The sequence below is a fragment of the Podarcis muralis genome, chromosome 2 (genome assembly GCF_964188315.1).
Source record: "Podarcis muralis chromosome 2, rPodMur119.hap1.1, whole genome shotgun sequence".
Classification (NCBI taxonomy): domain Eukaryota; kingdom Metazoa; phylum Chordata; class Lepidosauria; order Squamata; family Lacertidae; genus Podarcis; species Podarcis muralis.
The window spans coordinates 115049056-115067261 of record NC_135656.1 but is presented as its reverse complement, the minus strand read 5'-3'; the positions used below and the strand labels follow the sequence as shown (position 1 = coordinate 115067261).

At 45.6% G+C, this 18206-nt stretch overlaps 2 protein-coding genes across 2 annotated transcripts in view; one reads left to right on the top strand and one right to left on the bottom strand.

The window, feature by feature from the left end:
* The window catches only part of LOC114592429 (tripartite motif-containing protein 10-like), a 647260-nt gene that overhangs the window by 41903 nt on the left and 587151 nt on the right, over positions 1 to 18206 (top strand). The gene's annotated exons all lie outside the window — the stretch shown is intronic.
* LOC114591011 (uncharacterized) overlaps positions 1807 to 18206 on the bottom strand; it is a 37227-nt gene continuing 20827 nt past the window's right edge. Inside the window, 4 exon segments of the mRNA XM_077923046.1 lie at positions 1807 to 6055; positions 8911 to 8975; positions 9058 to 10059; positions 13461 to 13464. Of these exon segments, the coding sequence (XP_077779172.1) occupies positions 5478 to 6055; positions 8911 to 8975; positions 9058 to 10059; positions 13461 to 13464 (1649 nt within the window). The 3' untranslated portion in view covers positions 1807 to 5477.

The following is an 18206-nucleotide window of genomic DNA, read 5'->3' as shown; positions in this document are numbered from 1 at the left end:
GTTCTTTCGAACTGCTAGGTTGGCAGGAGCAGGGACCGAGCAACGGGAGCTCACCCCGTCGTGGGGATTTGAACTGCCGACCTTCTGATCGGCAAGCCCTAGGCTCTGTGGTTTAACAACCAGCACCACCCATGTCCCTTCAAGTACTTGTTGAAGTACTTGTTGAAGTACCCTTCAAGTACTTGCTGTTAAAGCTGTTCCGTGGTCTTCCTGATCTGGACCTTGTGTGGGAATGAATTCTCTCCATCATAAAAATAAGTTTTGAAGCTTTACCGCAGAACACTCTTAAACAGTCTAACAATAAGATAAGCATGATAAAGTAGCACATTGCAAACAATGTTCAGTCCTTTATGTAATTCAGTGAGCTTTCCTATCCCTGGTCCCAGAGGGAGATCCTAAGCTTCTTCAACATTGCATGACTTATTTGCAACTGCTGCTGCTGCTTCTCCTAGCCATCTCCAGCAAGAACACACTGGCTTCTCAAGTTTAAGCTTCCTTCCGTGAGAGCTCTGCAGCTTATGCCTCCAGTGATGAATTATGAGGAAAGATCCAGCCTCCTCTGATGCTTTTGTCAGAGTGGAACCTCTTGCCTAAGTCTAAGAGAAACTTCCCTTTATAGTATTTTTATTACAATGCATTCAAGCACAGCATTATATGTACATTAAACTTATAGCAATTGTTCCCTTCCAAGTAACAATGACAATTACAAGCAGGTTGTCACTTTCTTTTTCTATGTTTGCTTCGTATGCCCCAATGTTCTCTCTCTTTCCCCTCAAATGCTCCAGGCGACCACAGATGAGTGTCTAAAGAGAAACCAAAAGCTCAGAGTTTGGGGGTGGGGTGAAGCCTTGAACATCAGGTTGCCTCCTAGTGCCTGGGGGGGGGCAGCTATTAGATTTCTATTTGGTAAGTGTTGTAGGAGTTTTAAGGTTTTTTAGCTGTATATTTAAAAAACAAGGCTCTTGTGAGATGTTTCATTATTTTGTTATTCTGACATTGCATTGCACAGGAGCACCTTTGCACAGCTGTTTGAATTTTTTTATGAAAAAAGAATAAGAATGCATTCTAAAGGGTTTTTTTTAGAAGCAGAACAAGTATTTTATTTTTAATAACAGAGGAAATGATGCCCAATTCTTAGTGCTCATCCTGGCTTTAAGATTAGCAGCCACAAAACCCTCGCAAAAAGCTATGAAAGGATTTTGTTAGCAAGATTCAAGGCAAATTCCTGCCTTGTATTCCTGGGCTGCCTCTTCCTTGAGAACCAAAATTTTAAAAGATGATGCTGTTAAGGTGCTACATTCAATATGCCAGCAACTCTGGAAAACTCAGCAGTGGCCAGAGGACTGGAGAAGGTCAGTCTACATCCCAATCCCAAAGAAGGGCAGTGCCAAAGAATGTTCCAACTACTGCACAATTGCGCTCATTTCACATGCTAGCAAGGTTATGCTTAAAATTCTACAAGGCAGGCTTAAGCAGTATGTGGACTGAGAACTCCCAGAAGTTCAAGCTGGATTTCGAAGGGGCAGAGGAACCAGAGACCAAACTGCAAACATGCTGGATTATGGAGAAAGCTAGGGAGTTCCATAAAAACATCTACTTCTGCTTCACTGACTACATAAAAGCCTTTGACTGTGTCGACCACAGCAAGCTATGGCAAGTTCTTAAAGAAATGGGAGTGCCTGATCACCTTATCTGTCTCCTGAGTGTTCTGGAAAAATCTAGGTGTGAGGCTGTTCAGTCAAACCAGCTCGTTGGGAAGAGCCCGCAGGTCCCTTGCAGAATAAAGGAAGGAGTCCAGCCACCAACTGGAGAAAATAGCTGTAGACCAAAGTTTATTGCGCAACAGGTTCAAAGAGGAATTTTGGACCCCAAGCATGGGGTGACAAAGACTTTTAAAACTTTCCCACCATATCCCAGAGTACAGTTCGTAGAGCATCATTGCTATATGATTGTTACATCACTGACATGTCACAATAGCGGAGAGGTAGACAGGGGTTACACTAGTCTAACCTTGGCAAACATGTCCAGACAAGTCCTTGATAAAAGATTAGCATAAGCATGCCCATGTCAGGGCAAGACTCAGGTATAAGATTAGCATAGGCAAACACCTCTGAAGTCCCATCACCCAAAGTACAATAGAACTTCCTTTGCATGTCTGGCCCCTTGGCACGTTTGGTGATAGGATTAGGCTTTCCTTGGCCCAGCTCAGCAATTGTCACCCCTGGACACTTCCTGGAGTCCTTTTTCAAGGGGAAAATAGCTTTGGAATGGAGGAAACTGGCAAAGGAATTGATTTTATATTATTTTTAAAGCTAGGTACCGTATTTTTCGCTCTATAAGACGCACCAGACCACAAGACGCATCTAGTTTTTGGAGGAGGAAAACAAGAAAAAAAGTATTCTGAATCTCAGAAGCCAGAACAGCAAGAGGGATCGCTGCGCAGTGAAAGTAGCAATCCCTCTTGCTGTTCTGGCTTCTGTGATAGCTGTGCAGCCTGCATTCACTCCATAAGACCCACACACATTTCCCCTTACTTTTTAGGAATGAAAAGTGAGTCTTATAGAGCTAAAAATACGGTAACTTCCCTGAGCTGTCAAGTTGAAAGGATACATTCAGGCACAATATCTGTAACATTTAATAACTTTTGTGCCCCCCCCCCCCCTAATTTCCTTAACATAAGAAATCTATATGTGGGACAAGAAGCTACAGTTAGAACTGGATATGGAACAACTGATTGGTTCAAAATTGGGAAAGAGTACAACAAGGCTGTATATTGCTCCCCGCTTATTTAACTTATATGCGGAATTGAACATGCGAAAGGCTGGAGTGGATGAATCCCAAGCCAGAATTAAGATTGCCGGAAGAAATATCAACAACCTCAGATATGCAGATGACACAACCTTGATGGCAGAAAACGAGGAGGAATTAACTTCTTAATGAGGGTGAAAGAGGAGACCGTAAAATATGGTCTGAAGCTCAGCATCAAAAAACCGAAGATGATGGCCACTGGTCCCATCACCTCCTGGCAAATAGAAGGGGAAGAAATAGAGGCAATGAGAGATTTTACTTTCTTGGGCTCCATGATCACTGCAGATGGTGACAGCAGTCACGAAATTAAAAAGCACCTGCTTCTTGGGAGAAAAGCAATGACAAACCTAGACAGCATCTTAAAAAGCAGAGACATCACCTTGCCAACAAAGGTCCGTATAGTTAAAGCTATGGTTTTCCCAGTAGTGATGTATGGAAGTGAGAGCCGGACCGGCTTTTGAATTATGGTGCTGGAGGAGACTCTTGAGAGTCCCATGGACTGCAAGATCAAAGCTATCCATTCTGAAGGAGATCAGCCCTGAGTGCTCACTGGAAGGACACATACTGAAGCCGAGGTTTCAATACTTTGCCCACCTCATGAGAAGAGAAGGCTCCCTGGAAAAGACCCTGATGTTGGGAAAGATGGAGGGCACAAGGAGAAGGGGACAACAGAGGACGAGATGGTTCGACAGTGTCCTCAAAGCTACGAACATGAGTTTGACCAAGCTGCGGGAGGCAGTAGAAGACAGGAGTGCCTGGTGTGCTCTGGTTCATGGGGTCATGAAGAGTCGGACACAAATAAACGACTAAACAACAACAAACTTGCCAAATGAACCTTATATTGGCCCGTTTGACAAGACCAGCTACCATGTGTGAGTTGGGTTTTTTTTTGGGGGGGGAGGCTTAAGCATAATTTTGGGAGGCAGCAAATGGTCACATTTAAGAACTGTGGAATCGGTTATCTGTCACATGAGAAACAAGGCCTGATTCCCGCCCCCACCCCTTAATCCTCTCTAGCTATTTGCTGATCCATCAACCCTGATGGAACTAAAAATATTCCTAGTTCCCCGAATTCCTGTCAAAACTATCTCAAGGTGGTGTCAACCATAAAGTTTCTCTACTATTTTGAACACATCAGATGAATTGATTCAAATCAACATTCATAAGCATGGAAATGAAAATGCTCCCCTAAGTTTCCTTGGTTGTCCACTTCCAATCTCAGCTCTTGGCAGACTGTTTCTGAACTAGGAGGCATTGGCTGGTTCCTGTCACCTGACAGCTGGAGGTTTCCAGAGAGAGAGAGTGCAGAGTGCTGAGGAACCAGATGTTGAGACTTCAGCTAGAGTTCAACAACACAGGTGCTTGCTATATGCAATTTGGAGACAAAGAATCCTTTATTTTCAGTCAGATTCAGAACTATTTCCTGTCTTCTTACCTATGAATTACATTTCTGTTCCACACTCCCCTCATCAAGCCCACCACAAGATATATTGCTTTCACGCACACAGCAACCCTGCGAGGGAGGTTTCGCATAAAGATGGTGAACCAGCTTTAAGTTGCCCAATTGGCTTCATGACTGAGGAGGGATTTGAAATGTCCCCAGCATTTGTGGACCTAGATCCTTGGACTCCAGCTCCCATGAGCCCCAGCCAGCGTGGCCAACGGCTAAAGAAGATGTGAGTTGCAATATCACATCATCTGGAGGGGCCACAGGTTACCCAACAAGTCCGTTTTCAGCGCCTTGACCGTCTCCTGGCGCAGCTGCCCTTGGAACTCCCTTGTACTGGATGTGCTTTGTCCTGTAGTGCCTCTGCAGGTTGGCCTTCTTCAGGACGGAGAGGGCCTCACCACAAATGAGGCACATGGGCATGCCTTTCAGCTCCACAAAGAAATAGTCGTGTGTCCATCTTTTTTGAAAATGCGGCACTCCAAATCTATCTTCCTCTTCATGTGGAAACATTGTGTCCAGAAACAGACAATTAGGCAGATGGAGCTGTTCTAATATGGGAGTCCTATGCTGCCTATAGCCAGGCCTGGCCAGCAAAGTGTCTGCAGCTCTTTGAGCCATTGAAGTTTCTGAGCTCTTTTTAAAGGCAGCCCCAGGTAGAGTGTGTTAAAGTAACTCCTACGCAATGTGGCACCAGACTGCTTTCTTCTTTTGTAATTATCTGTTTGTTTTAAATTCTATAGCTTAAATTCTCTTGGTGCTTGTTTTTTTGAGAAGGGCCTCTTACGGTCACAAAGCAATGATTTTCAGTGCAGCTCCATAACATTGATTGCGCCCTCACACTGCCCCTTTTTGTGTGGGGATTTGGATCCAGAAAAGGAGCAGACGGGGAAAAGTTAAGCAGAATCCCACCCACCCGCTGCGCCACCCTTAGGTGTGCTCAGCCTTCACCTGCTTCATGACTCCACCTTGCATGAGAAGGCAGGCTGGAGGTCTAGGAAACAGGAAGTGGTCCTTCAACCAGCCAGGACATCTCACCATCACAGACAGATCCAGTCTCCTCCTGTGGAGTCATGAGTGGCCCTGGGATGGCAGAGGGAGGAGGGGAAGGGGCCAGGGACAGAAGGAATGGCCGGGCTTCAGATGCTCCCTTGGACCCCTCCCCTGACACCAAGGGAACCACCTCTTCTGGGGCTGAAAGCATTGGCGTGGTTTGATTTTATCAGTATTGCAAGTAAGCATAGAAGGAAAGGTAAAGAACACCTATATGGTTTATTAAAGTATCTGTGATTTTTCCCGTGTGAGTTCGTTGATGTCTTCTAAGTGTTCCACTTTCACTGAAGCTCTTTCCACATTCAATACATTTTAATGGTTTCTCCCCTGTGTGAGTTCGTTGGTGTATTCTAAGTGATCCACTTGTACTGAAGCTCTTTCCACATTCAATACATTTAAATGGTTTTTCCCCTGTGTGAGTTCGTTGGTGTATTCTAAGTGATCCACTAACACTGAAGCTCTTTCCACATTCCGTACATTGAAATGGTTTCTCCCCTGTATGAGTTTGTTGGTGTATTCTAAGTATCCTACTTTTACTGAAGCTCTTTCCGCATTCAACACATTTAAATGGTTTTTCCCCTGTATTAGTTCATTGGTGTCTTCTAAGTGATCCACTATCACTGAAGCTCTTTCCACATTCAATACATTTAAATGGTTTTTCCCCTGTGTGAGTTCGTTGGTGTATTCTAAGTGCTCCACTTTCACTGAAGCTCTTTCCACATTCAAAACATTCAAATGGTTTCTCCCCTGTGTGATTTGTTGGTGTATTCTCCATTTTCACTGAAGCTCTTTCCACATTCAAAACATTCTAATGGTTTCTCCCCTGTGTGAGTTAGTTGGTGTATTCTAAGGTCTCCACTTTCACTGAAGCTCTTTCCACATGCCGTACATTCAAATAGTTTCTCTCCTTTGTGACTTTTTTTGTTGTATCCTCAATTTCTTCGTTTCCCCCCATAAATTCACATGTGGCTTCATAGAATTCTGACTTTCATCTTCCTCACCTGTTTGGGAGTCTGAGAGGAAAGAGAATCCTGTTAGACTTTCAAGAAAGACAAAAAGGGAACTGAACACATGTCAATCCCAATCTGTACCTTCTCTCATTTTAATACCTTCATTCTCCACTATCCTCTCTAGGTTCCAAATTTTACGAAAGCTGATGAGATAGTGGCAAGAGCAACACATGATCACTCCATTCAAACTTAATAAAGCACCATTGTTTTATAATACAGATTGTCAGGGAACTGCCATCAGAGCCAGAGGCGGAGGGAAGGCTCCAGAGGGATGCCAGAGAGGGTCCCAGTAGGGAGAGAGGCAGCCCATCTGCTGGGGAAGGAAATCAGCTTAACACCAGTGGTGAAGGGGGGCAGATGGAGGAATCGGAGAGGAGGCTCCAGGACTCTTCACCGGAGACCAGCGGGGAAAGCACGGGTACTCCGCTGCCCACACCCTCCCTGCGCAGAAGACTTCCGCGCAGGGGGAGTAGGAGGAGACTTGGCGTCAAAGAACTTCTTTGCTGGAAGAAGTTCAAGAAACGCCCACTGACGGATTCTGCCAGCGACTGAGACAGCCACGGGTGAGAGGCTGTCCAGACAGAAAGGGTTCAACCAGGCAACCTACCCAGGAGTGCCGGCAACTTACGCACGAGCAACCCCACAGATCTATGGTGGAATTGGCTTATTAGACACATCTATTTTTTCTTTCTGAAGTGAAGAAATGATCTCAGGCTCAAGTAAAAGTGTCTCCTTGTGAAATAAGTAAAATTTAAGTGCTACATGTAACTGGAAAATTTTTGCAATATATTGGAACCTAAGAAGAGCCTGCTGGATCAGGCAAAGGCCCACCTAGTCCAGCATCCTCTTCTCACAGAGGCCAACCAGATGCCTGTGGGAAACCGGCAAGCAGGACTGGAGCACAAGAGTCTTCTCTTTTTTTTAAATGAATATTAATTAGCATTTTCAAAAACCACACAAAAACAAAAATAAACAAAAAATAACAAAAATACAAAACTTAAAAACAATTAAAAACACATAAGATTTCAATTACTTATTTTCTTTTAACTTGTTTCTCAGACCTCCTCACACCTCCCCTTCTTGTATTCCAATTTAAATTATCAGCTCAGCAAATCCTTAACTTATTTCTCCACTTTAACTTAATAATTTATTCTAACATGTTGTTATTTCACTTTTCTTCTTTCTTCCATTTCTTCAATTTATTTTGCAAACCTTATTTTCATTTAATTTAGACCATTTTTAAAAACCAATTTTGACTTATCCAAACTTCAACATCATTACTTATACCTCATTATTCATTCTTAAATATTTTTCCTAAAGTCGACCAAAATTTCCCTTCCACGACTTTCCCCATTTCCGTACAAATTGCAGAATCAAATAAAAACAGAACAAATTATAATTATATACCCTTTGGATTCCCAGGCTCCACCCACCCTTTTCCCGGTTTCAGTCCCCAACAAATGTCCATCAGTCTCGATATACTGTTTAGCCTGGAGATCTCACATCTGAGGCTCTTAATTCTCTCTCAATTCCTCTCTGCCAGTCTTTTTGATTGTCCTTAATGTTAAACCCCAAATCTCGGAGATGCTCCGGCCCAACAGGATCCATGTTTCTTCCAGCCAGACCTCCATATTTAAAAATAGAGCCTATGGGGTACTCCAAATCTTGTTTCATACTCCTTTCAAGTCCAAATGTCCCCAGAGCTCCAACTTCCACCTTAGTCAAATTTATAATCCTTCGGTCTTCAGATCTCCACATAAGGAGATCTCTCAGTTCTCCACTCTCCAATTCAGGCCAGACTTTCCACTTCAGATTTTTATTTTCCTTTATTGCCATCATGTCAGGCCTCAAGGTACAACTCTCCTTTAACATCTGCAAAATTACAGCTCCTCCTTCCTTTTCTTCAGGGGCAACATATGTCCAATTGAATAGGCTTCCTGTTTCAAATCCTTATCAGATTCAACAATGTTATTTACTGTTAAGTCCAGAGTTGTAACATTTGTAGCCAAAACATCAATTTGGCCTTGTAACTTTCCCAAGAGAACAAATACTCTGTCCAATTCAGCCTGGATTTTCCCTCCTCCAGCCATTCCTGTAATGTCACTAAACCCCTCTAGGGGGATTTTAGTTCCTTAATATTCCTTTCAGCTCAAGTCCAAAAATCAAGTTATTTTGTATCAGCCCTTCCTTATTTCCGACAAATTGTAACAAATATAACCAGCAGAAGCAACAAAAGCAGGGTTCTCTTTATCCGTCTTGACAGCTAACTTGACAGCTGTCAAACTCAGTATTTCATCAACAGGCTCTCTGGAGCACAAGAGTCTTCTCTGCCTTCGTGTGCTTTCCAGAAACTAATATTAAGAAGCATTGTTGCCTGGACCAGGGCAGAGCAGAGACGTCAGTCTTATCCTTTTCTTCAAACTATCCATGTTGCTGGCTGTCACTGTCTCCTGTAGGATATATTCCATAGATGAACTACGCTTGTTTATTCATCTTTTGCAGCCCTTAAAAGCTGATAAATGTATTATGGCCTAAGCTTTTGTGGGCTGCAGTCTGACAAAGTGGACTCTTGACCAGGAAAGCTGGTGCCACTATAAACTTTTAATTTGTTTCTCCCCGTGTGAGTTCGTTGATGTCTTCTAAATGATCCACTATCACTGAAGCTCTTTCTACAATCCACACATTTAAATGGTTTCTCCAGTGTGAGTTCGTTGGTGTATTCTAAGTACTCCACTTCGCCTATAGCTCTTTCCACATTCAATACATTTAAATGGTTTTTCCCCAGTGTGAGTTTGTTGGTGTATTTTAAGTTCTCCACTTCGACTGTAGCTCTTTCCACATTCCATACATTTAAATGGTTTCTCCCCAGTGTGAGTTCGTTGGTGTATTTTAAGTTCTCCACTTCGACTGTAGCTCTTTCCACATTCCATACATTTAAATGGTTTCTCCCCTGTGTGAGTTCGTTGATGTCTTCTAAGTGATCTACTATCACTGAAGCTCTTTCCACATTCCATACATTTAAATGGTTTCTCCCCTGTGTGAGTTCGTTGGTGTATTTTAAGTTCTCCACTTTGACTGTAGCTCTTTTCACATTCAATACATTTAAATGGTTTCTCCCCTGTGTGAGTTCGTTGATGTCTTCTAAGTGTCCCACTTCGACTGAAGCTCTTTCCACAATCCACACATTCAAATGGTTTCTCCCCTGTGTGAGTTTGTTGATGGCTTCTAAGATGTCCACTTTCACGGAAGCTGAATCCACACTGCATACATTTAAATGGTTTCTCCCCTGTGTGAGTTCGTTGGTGTATCCTAAGTGATCCACTATCACTGAAGCTCTTTCCACATTCCATACATTTAAATGGTTTTTCCCCAGTGTGAGTTCGTTGGTGTATTCTAAGGCCTCCACTTTGACTGTAGCTCTTTCCACATTCAATACATTTAAATGGTTTCTCTCCCATGTGAGTACGTTGGTGTATTCTAAGTGATCCACTATCACTGAAGCTCTTACCGCACTCCATACATTTAAATGGTTTCTCACCTGTGTGAATTCGTTGGTGTATTCTAAGTTTCCCAGTGGTACTGAAGCTCTTTTCACATTCAATACATTCAAATGGTTTCTCCCCTGTGTGAGTACGTTGGTGTATTCTAAGATGTCCACTTTCATGGAAGCTCTTACCGCACTCCATACATTTAAATGGTTTCTCACCCGTGTGAGTTCGTTGATGTATTCTAAGTGCTTGACTATGACTAAAGCTCATTCCACACTTCATACATTCAAATAGTTTCTCTCCTTTGTGAGTTTGTTCTTGTATCCTCAGTTTCTTTGTTCTTCCCAATGAATTGACAGGTGGCTCCATAGAATTCTGACCTTCATCTTCCTCACCTGTTTGGGAGTCTGGGGGGAAAGAGAATCCTGTTAGACTTTCAAGAAAGACAAAAAAGGAACTGAACACAAGTTAATTCCTATCTGCACCTTCTCTCATTTTAACACCGTCTCCAATCTCCACTGTCCTCTCTAGGTTCCAATTTTTTTGCAAAGCAGATGAGATAATGGCAACAGCAACACCTGAGCACTCCATCCACACTTAATAAAGCACCATCATTTTATAATACGAATCTATGGTGGAATTAGCTTATTAGACACATCTCTGTATTTTTCTTTTTCAAGTGAGGAAATAATCTCATTCTCGAGTAACAGTACCTCCTTTGTGAAATCAGTAAAACTTAAGTGCTACATGTAACTGTAAAAATATTGCAATATATTGGAACCTAAGAAGAGCCTGCTGGATCAGGCAAAGGCCCACCTAGTCCAGCATCCTCTTCTCACAGAGGCCAACCAGATGCCTGTGGGAAACCGGCAAGCAGGATTGGAGTACAAGAGTCTTCTCTGCCTTCCTGTGCTTTCCAGAAACTAGTATTAAGAAGCATTATTGCCTAGGACCACGAGGGCAGAGCAGAGACGTCAGTCTTATCTTTTCTTTCAAGCTATCCATGTCGCTGGCTCTCACTGTCTCCTGTAGGATGGATTCCATAGATGAACTACACTTCCGTTGATTCATCTTTTGCAGCCCTTAAAAGCTGATAAATGCATTATGGCTTAAGCTTTTGTGGGGTGCAGTCTGACAAAGTGAACTATTGACCAGGAAAGCTGGTGCCTGTATAAACCTCTGAGTCTCTTTGTTGGCTTTGTGTACTTATTTTCAAATTTGCACCAAAGGTGTACCACAGTATCTTCATGAAAGCTTTGGGACGGACAAAATTACAGGGTGTCAGCTCTGTGAATCTCAAGCCTATCGTGCCTCCGATGACAGAGCCTGAGAACGCAAGAGATGTGATTAAGTTGGAATGTGAAGCAGGGGAGGAGCAGCCAATCTGCAGCAGGAGGAAAGAACAAAGAGCAGGAAGAGGGGGTGCCGGGGGGGCACAGACTGTTATCTCCAGTTTGAGCTCTGACACAGAGCCCCCGGAAATAGCCTGTCCCAAAAATCGTAGGCTCGAGAGAATCTGCGAGAAGAGGGGGAAAGAAAGCAAAAGCGGGGGCTTCTTTGCTGGAGGACTCGGCAACTGCAAGCTGGGATGAACAGGCCGAAGACTGAGCTCCACAGTGATTTATGAGTTTGAGCATTAAGCCTGAGATAATTATTACTGGAGTTGTTTCACGTCTGTGCGGGAGAACCAAGCCATTACACAGGGGCGCTATAAATTATAATTCCACTCACTCACTCTCACAAACAACCCCAGTCTGTAAGATTGGCAATTTTGCACAATTTGCTTATAATACCAGACGCTCTTGGACTTTATATGCCCAATCCTAAGTGTAGAGCCTCCAGCCCCAGGAATCGTGTATCATGGTAACAGGTCCTTTGTCCCTTAAACCCACCAAACTGGGGAGGTGCATGCATCTATTGTGTTTTGATGCTGGTGGAATGTATCACTCTGACCCTGTCTATAACAAATAAGAGTAACAGGAACAATTTATGTACATTAATTATGAATAATTATGGGAAACATTTCCATTCCCCTTCACCCATTTTTCAGGATTGGTGTGCAACATCATTACCATCAATTATTCCTGCCATGGAAATAACACCTAAGATTTCAAAGCCTGGCGGAAGAAAATCTGCCCCCACTACTTTAGGAAAAGGATTCAAGAAACAAAGAGCTGCTTCGGAGAAGGCTTCACCTCTTCCTTCTTAATGTCAGGAACTTCCTTCCATTTGTCTCCTCTCCATCTTTTACTCTTTCTCCCTCCACAATCCATCTATCCCTGTCCCCATCTGCTCTCCCCTAGAACTCACCAGAGTTCTCCAAGGGTCCTGGGAGGGAATGCTCAGAGGTTGTGGGGAGGGATGCGGGAGACAGCCTGACCAGGTCAACCGTCCATCTTCCTCCTTCCATCCTGGCCAGGGTTGCAGGTTCAGTCTCAGCTAGGTTTGAAGGTCCAGCTTCCTGAGGAGCGCAGAATCCAGAGCCAGTTGCAGCTTCCTGGGAGGGAGGGAAGAACAAGAAGCCAAGGGAGTCTGAGAGCCCCTGCAGGGATTCTCCTGCCCAAGACATTCTGCTGCCCCCGGAGAAGCCCCAATTGGGCACCCCCTTCTCAAAAGCCTCCACCCATTTTCAAACAACTTTGGCAATTCCTTTCACCTGCCTGTCCCACCTCCCTTCCTAAGGCTGGCATGGTATGACATTAGTGGCCTGAGAGTAGATCCCTTGGATCTTAAGAGTTAATTTGCAAAGGACTGCTTTGAATACATGGGTGGCCCTTGCATGGAGAAGAAAGAATATTCACCACCATAGCTAAACAGAACCTCCATGTTGAGAGGCAGTGGACCTGTGACCTCCAGGTGCTGGAAACCCAGGTGAGAGGAGGGCACTTACCTTTCCTAGAAGTCCCTCAGTGTCTGGGAGCAGGGTCTGGTCTGTCCCCCCCGCTCTCCCATTGGGCCTCCGACTGGCATCTGCCGCTCCCCTGAAGGAGAGGACACCATCCCCGGAGTGGGGAGGACTGGGAGGCTGTGGGGTTTCCCACTTTGAACGAGGGGGCTGCATCGTCTTCAGGAAATCCTGCTTCTGGGCATCCCAGTGCTGCTGCGGCTGCCCCTCCTCTGCCTCCTGCTTAATTTGACGTAAATCTGCTTGAGGTAGAAGATCCCTGATGGTCCCAACTTGGCCGGCAGGAGGTTTCCTTCCTTTGCACTCCAGTCTCTCCCTTTGAATGGGTCTCCTGGGTCTCTGCAATTCCATTTTTACGCCACCCTGCTGGAAAAGAAATAAACACATCTCCTGATTGTTAGGGTGTGAAACCTAAGACGCTGGCAAGTTAGCAATGTCATGTGACTTTAAGTAGTCAAGCTCGTTAAGTTGTTAAGTTGCTCAGTATATAAAGAGTGTTTGTTTTCTCTGCCTGGGGGCATGAAGCAAAAATGTCTGAAAGCTCCGGAGGTGTTTCTGTTATCTTTCTGCAATAAACCTGTCTTTGGAAAGACAGGCTTCCCTGTGTCGTTATTCCTTTGCTACTGAGACTCTGAAGCTTGTACTGCAACAAGAATCTCTGCACTGGACTTAATTAATGCTCTGCAAAGAGAACTGTTGCTGGTTACGCAGCGGAAGCATTTACTGGACCAGTACACAGGCTCTCTTACTGATCTGATCATAGGATGAAGATCTCTGTCTGTCCTGGAGAGAATGGTGCCTAAAGGGCCCTTAGAGGGAAATTTTAAACTCCAATTTCACCACAAATCAGCACAGTGCTGAAATGGGGTAAAAGCTCTGCTCTAGAAATAAATGATCTCTCTGGCTGCTCTTTAAAGAGGATTTCTAAAGAACAATCAAAAAGGTCTTTTTTCCACAGATCTCCTTGCTAATTCAGCAGGGTCTTCTTGTGCTCTTATTTCTCCTCCAGCCCAGCACTGGGGTTGGAAGGTCTAAACATGCTGATTGTGTTTGCAAGACTTGTTTGTATGCTAGATGGCATGTCTGGTGAGTGCGTGCAGCACCTCTGGCGTGTGTGCCTGTGACTTTATGGTCTGCATCTCTTTTCTGTGTGCGCATGCATGTGCATACATTGGCCACAAAGCTCACTGGAATGTGGCCTCCAGAATCAATGCAGCTTTAAGCCCATAAATGTTCCTCCTGCTCTATCAGAATGAACAATCAAATCTGAGACTATCAGGAGGAGAGAACTCCTGGATCTACAGAGTTAATGCTCTCAACATCCTATGGACACAAACTGCAATGAGATTTCCCTTTAATTGCTTTGAGAATTTTTCCCTTAAAAATATGAAGCAGTATAGAAATGAAATGAGTAATAATCTGAACATGAATAGCTAATTTCAATTTTGCCTTCCTCAGTCTTTTACAATACTGTCTTCACCGTATTTATTATCATTAATTCATTTCCATATGCCACACTTCTTAAGAATCCTCCTTTCCTCTGCGTTCTCAAAACTGTCACCCACTTCAACCCTCAGCCTTCATCTCAAAACTCTGCTGCCTTACTAAGGTGGAAATAAAACCTTTAATGAAACAGGCTTAAGCCTCTCTCACTGATTTACACGCAGACACAAGAGGTCACTAACTTTGATAGCTTGGGAAAAGATCAGATGCGTTCTCCGGGAAATAGATCTATTAGATGTTTTATTAGCCTTGACAGAACAACAGAACCTCCATGTGTAGGCAGAGTGTACCTTGATGTGAGGAAGACAAAAGAAGCCATTTCCTTGCAAAATGAATCTGATGGACATCATTGCCACAAGATGCGGTAATGGTGGTGGCAAAGAGAGCTTTCAAAGGCGAATTCACGAAGGAGGGCGATAGGTTTATCAATGGCACTGGCAGAGGAAGGGGGGGCAGGAGTAGTGGCCTGCAAAGGGTGTCAGGGGGCTGCAGGGTGAGAGGGGCACCTCCCTGCTGCACTGCTCTTCCTTCTCCCCCCCTGCCTCCCCTTCCCTCTCCGCCGTGGGGAGGACCGTGGAAGAGGACGGGGCTCCCTGCTGAGGGACAGGGAGAGGGGCGGCAAAACCCCCAGCTACGCCGCTGATCATCGGACGACTGTATGCATCGTCCATCGGGAAGCAGCAGCTGCTTTGGACCCCTCATTCTGCCCCTTGAGCTCAGGACTGAAGGGAGCAGCTCCCCAGGGTCTCCGGCAGGGTCCGTGCCAGCCTGAGCCAGAGATGTTTGCCCCTGTGCCCTCCTGCAGATGCCCTGCCCCTCAGCTGCGCCCCTTCCCCTTCCTGCCCGGTTGGGGGGCGCCCTGCAGCCTCTGACTCCACTCGGGGCCTGATCCTGCCAGGCCCACCTGCTCTCCTCCTCGGCCCCCCCCCCCCGCCTCCTGCACCTCGGACTCCTCGCTCCGTCCCTGCACAGGAATCCGGCTCCTCTCCGGGGAAACTCGCCAGGCCACGGGCCCCTGCTCCTCCGCTCTCCTCGGCGGGGGACAGGAAAGTGCAGCCGCTCTCGAGTCCCCCTGGCTGGCCCCGTTTCCTGCCTCTCTGGGCATCGGAGCTCGCTGGCTGTGGGTTGGGCCCTGGGAGGCTGCGAGGCTGGATGCGCCCCCTTGCAAGGCGAGGGCTGCGAGACCGCCCTGCTGCTTCCCCTGCCCTCTATTTTGCAGCCCGCTGCTTCTGATCCTGGAGGTTCCGCTCTTAGCTGTCGGGGCAAATGGATTAGCCCTATGAGATCTGGTCCATTCCTAGCCCTAGAAGAGCAGCAGGGAACAAGTCTTTGCACCCTTCTCTAGGGGTCTTCTCACGCCACCATCGGTGTCCCTGCGCCCACAAGTCGCTGAGCTGTCCTAGCTCAGTCGGTAGAGCGTGAGATGAATAATCTCATGGTTGTGAGTTCAAGCCCCACGTGAGAGAAAGTGGAAATAAAGTGTAATGTTACCTTAAAATCGTGTGCACAGTATTCCAATGATTAAACACACACACACAATTTTCCCCTTCTATACCCCTTCGTTTTCTTCTCTAATAAGTGGGTTGTTGTTTTTTTTAGAAATCTATATCTCACATCAAATTTTATTACATCATTGGAATATATCTGGCATCTTATAAGCTATCCAGGGTGTTGCACTATTAAGTCTCCTTGTGATCAGGTGTTCAGTCACTGGTTACCTAAATCCTCCTCAGGAAATATTCCTGAAATACCATTTGATGAAGCTGGGACGATGCCACCCTGCAGCCCAAATGCCTGGCTGGAGGAGGCAGTCCAGTTCCCAGCTCTGCTGGCTGGGGTCATGCAATCACTTAGCTCCAGCAACAGATGCCAGGATCAGGCTCTGTTATCTTTCCATACCCTCTATCATTTCTCTGATAGGGACACCCCATTCTATAATGATTATTTTACGATTTATAACCCACACATCTTATCAGGTTACCTTAGCACTCTGGGACGACAGAGGACAAGATGGATGGACAGTATTCTCGAAGCTACCAGCATGAGTTTGACCAAACTGCGGGAGACAGTGGAAGACAGGAGTGCCTGGCGTGCTCTGGTCCATGGGGTCATGAAGAGTCGGACACGACTAAACAACTAAACAACAGCAATGCTGCCTATGGTCAGCCCTGGTCAGCAATGTGTCTGCAGCTCTTTGAGCCATTTGAACTTTCTGAGCACTTTTCAAAGGCAGCCCCATGTAGAGTGTGTTACAGTGACCCCTACACAATGGGGCACCAGACTGCCTCTTTGGGGGGGGGGGTAATTATCTGTTCTAAATGTGTGTTTGTGTGTGTTTGTTTTTTCTCTCTCTCCTTCTCTCTCTCTCTCTGTGTAGTTTAAATTCTCTGAATGCTTGTTTTTTGAGAAGGGGCTCTTAGGGTCATAAAGCAATGCCTTTCAACACATCTCCATAACATCATTGATTGTGCCCTCACACTGCCCTATTGTGTGTGGATTTCGATCCAGACGGGGAAAGATACAGCAGAATCCACCCCCCTCTCTGTGTCACCCTTAGGTGTGCTCAGCCTTCACCTGCTTCATGACTCCACCTTGCATGAGAAAGAAGGATGGAGCTCCAGGAAACAGGAAGTGGTCCTTCAACCGGACATCTCACCATCACAGACGGATCCAGTCTCCTGCTGGGGAGTCAAGAGTGGCCCTGGGATGGCAGAGAGAGGAGGGGAAGGGGCCAGGGACAGAAGGATGGTAGGCTCTAGATGCTCCCTTGGACCCCCCTCCCTTGACACCAAGGGGAGCTCCTCTTCTGGGGCTGAAAGCATTGCCGTTGAGGTTTCATTTTTGTCATGATTGCAAGGGAAGAAGGGAAGGTAAAACCACCCCCACCCCCACCCCCAAACACAAAGAACTGAATGAAAATAGCCCTGTCTGAGCGATTAGCTACTGGAGAGCATAATGTGGGGTTTAGCTGTGATGCTCACCTGCCTCCCTGGAGGAGTTTTTTCTTGGGGTCAGGGAGCTGGGGGAGCAACATGAAGTTCCCAGGTTACATTTCCTTCTGGTCAGCTATTCCAGCTCTTGTCTCCTCCCCATTTCTTTATCGAGGGGCAAAGGCTATGCACTTTGTATAGACACAACTACAACCAACAACTGGCATCTTCTGGGTGCACTGAGCTCCTCCCCCCCTTCCGCCTTCTCTCCTCCAGATATAATACAGATTCCCTCCGCATATTGCCCCACCTTCCAGAAGGCAAATATATAATAATAATACATTTTATTTATATTCCGCCGTCCCCGGGCGGCTAACACCAGTAAAATTACAATAAAAACATAATATTGAAAAAAACCCAATTCAAAATACAAGTTAAAATACAATTTAAAATGCAGCCTCATTTTATAAGTAGCCCATAGATCAAAACCATAAGGGGAGGGAAACGTAAGGGTCAGACTGAGTCCAAACCAAAGGCCAGGCGGAACAGCTCTTGTCTTGCAGGCCCTGCGGAAAGATGCCAATAATAATAATAAAATATTATTTATACCCCGCCCATCTGGCTGGGGTACCCCAGCCACTCTGGGCGGCTTCCAACAAAATATTAAAATACCCTAATACATCAAACATTAAAAGCTTCACTAAACAGGGCTGCCTTCAGATGTCTTCTAAAAGTCTGGTAGTTGTTGCTCTCTTTGACAGCTGGTGGGAGGGCGTTCCACAGGGAAGGCGCCACTACCGAGAAGTTTCCCTGTAAACTTGGCTTCTCGCAGTGAGGGAACCACCAGAAGGCCCTCAGCGCTGCACCTCAGTGTCTGGGTTGAACGATGGGGGTGGAGATGCTTCTTCAGGGCCCTAGTCTCTTTTGACAGAGCGTTGCACCAAGTCAGAGGCAATACGGAAAAGGCCCTGGCTGTAGTTGAGACCAATCTAACCACCTTGCGACTTGGGACCTCCAAAGTGTTGTCATTTGTCGACCTTAAGGTCCTCTGTGGGGCATACC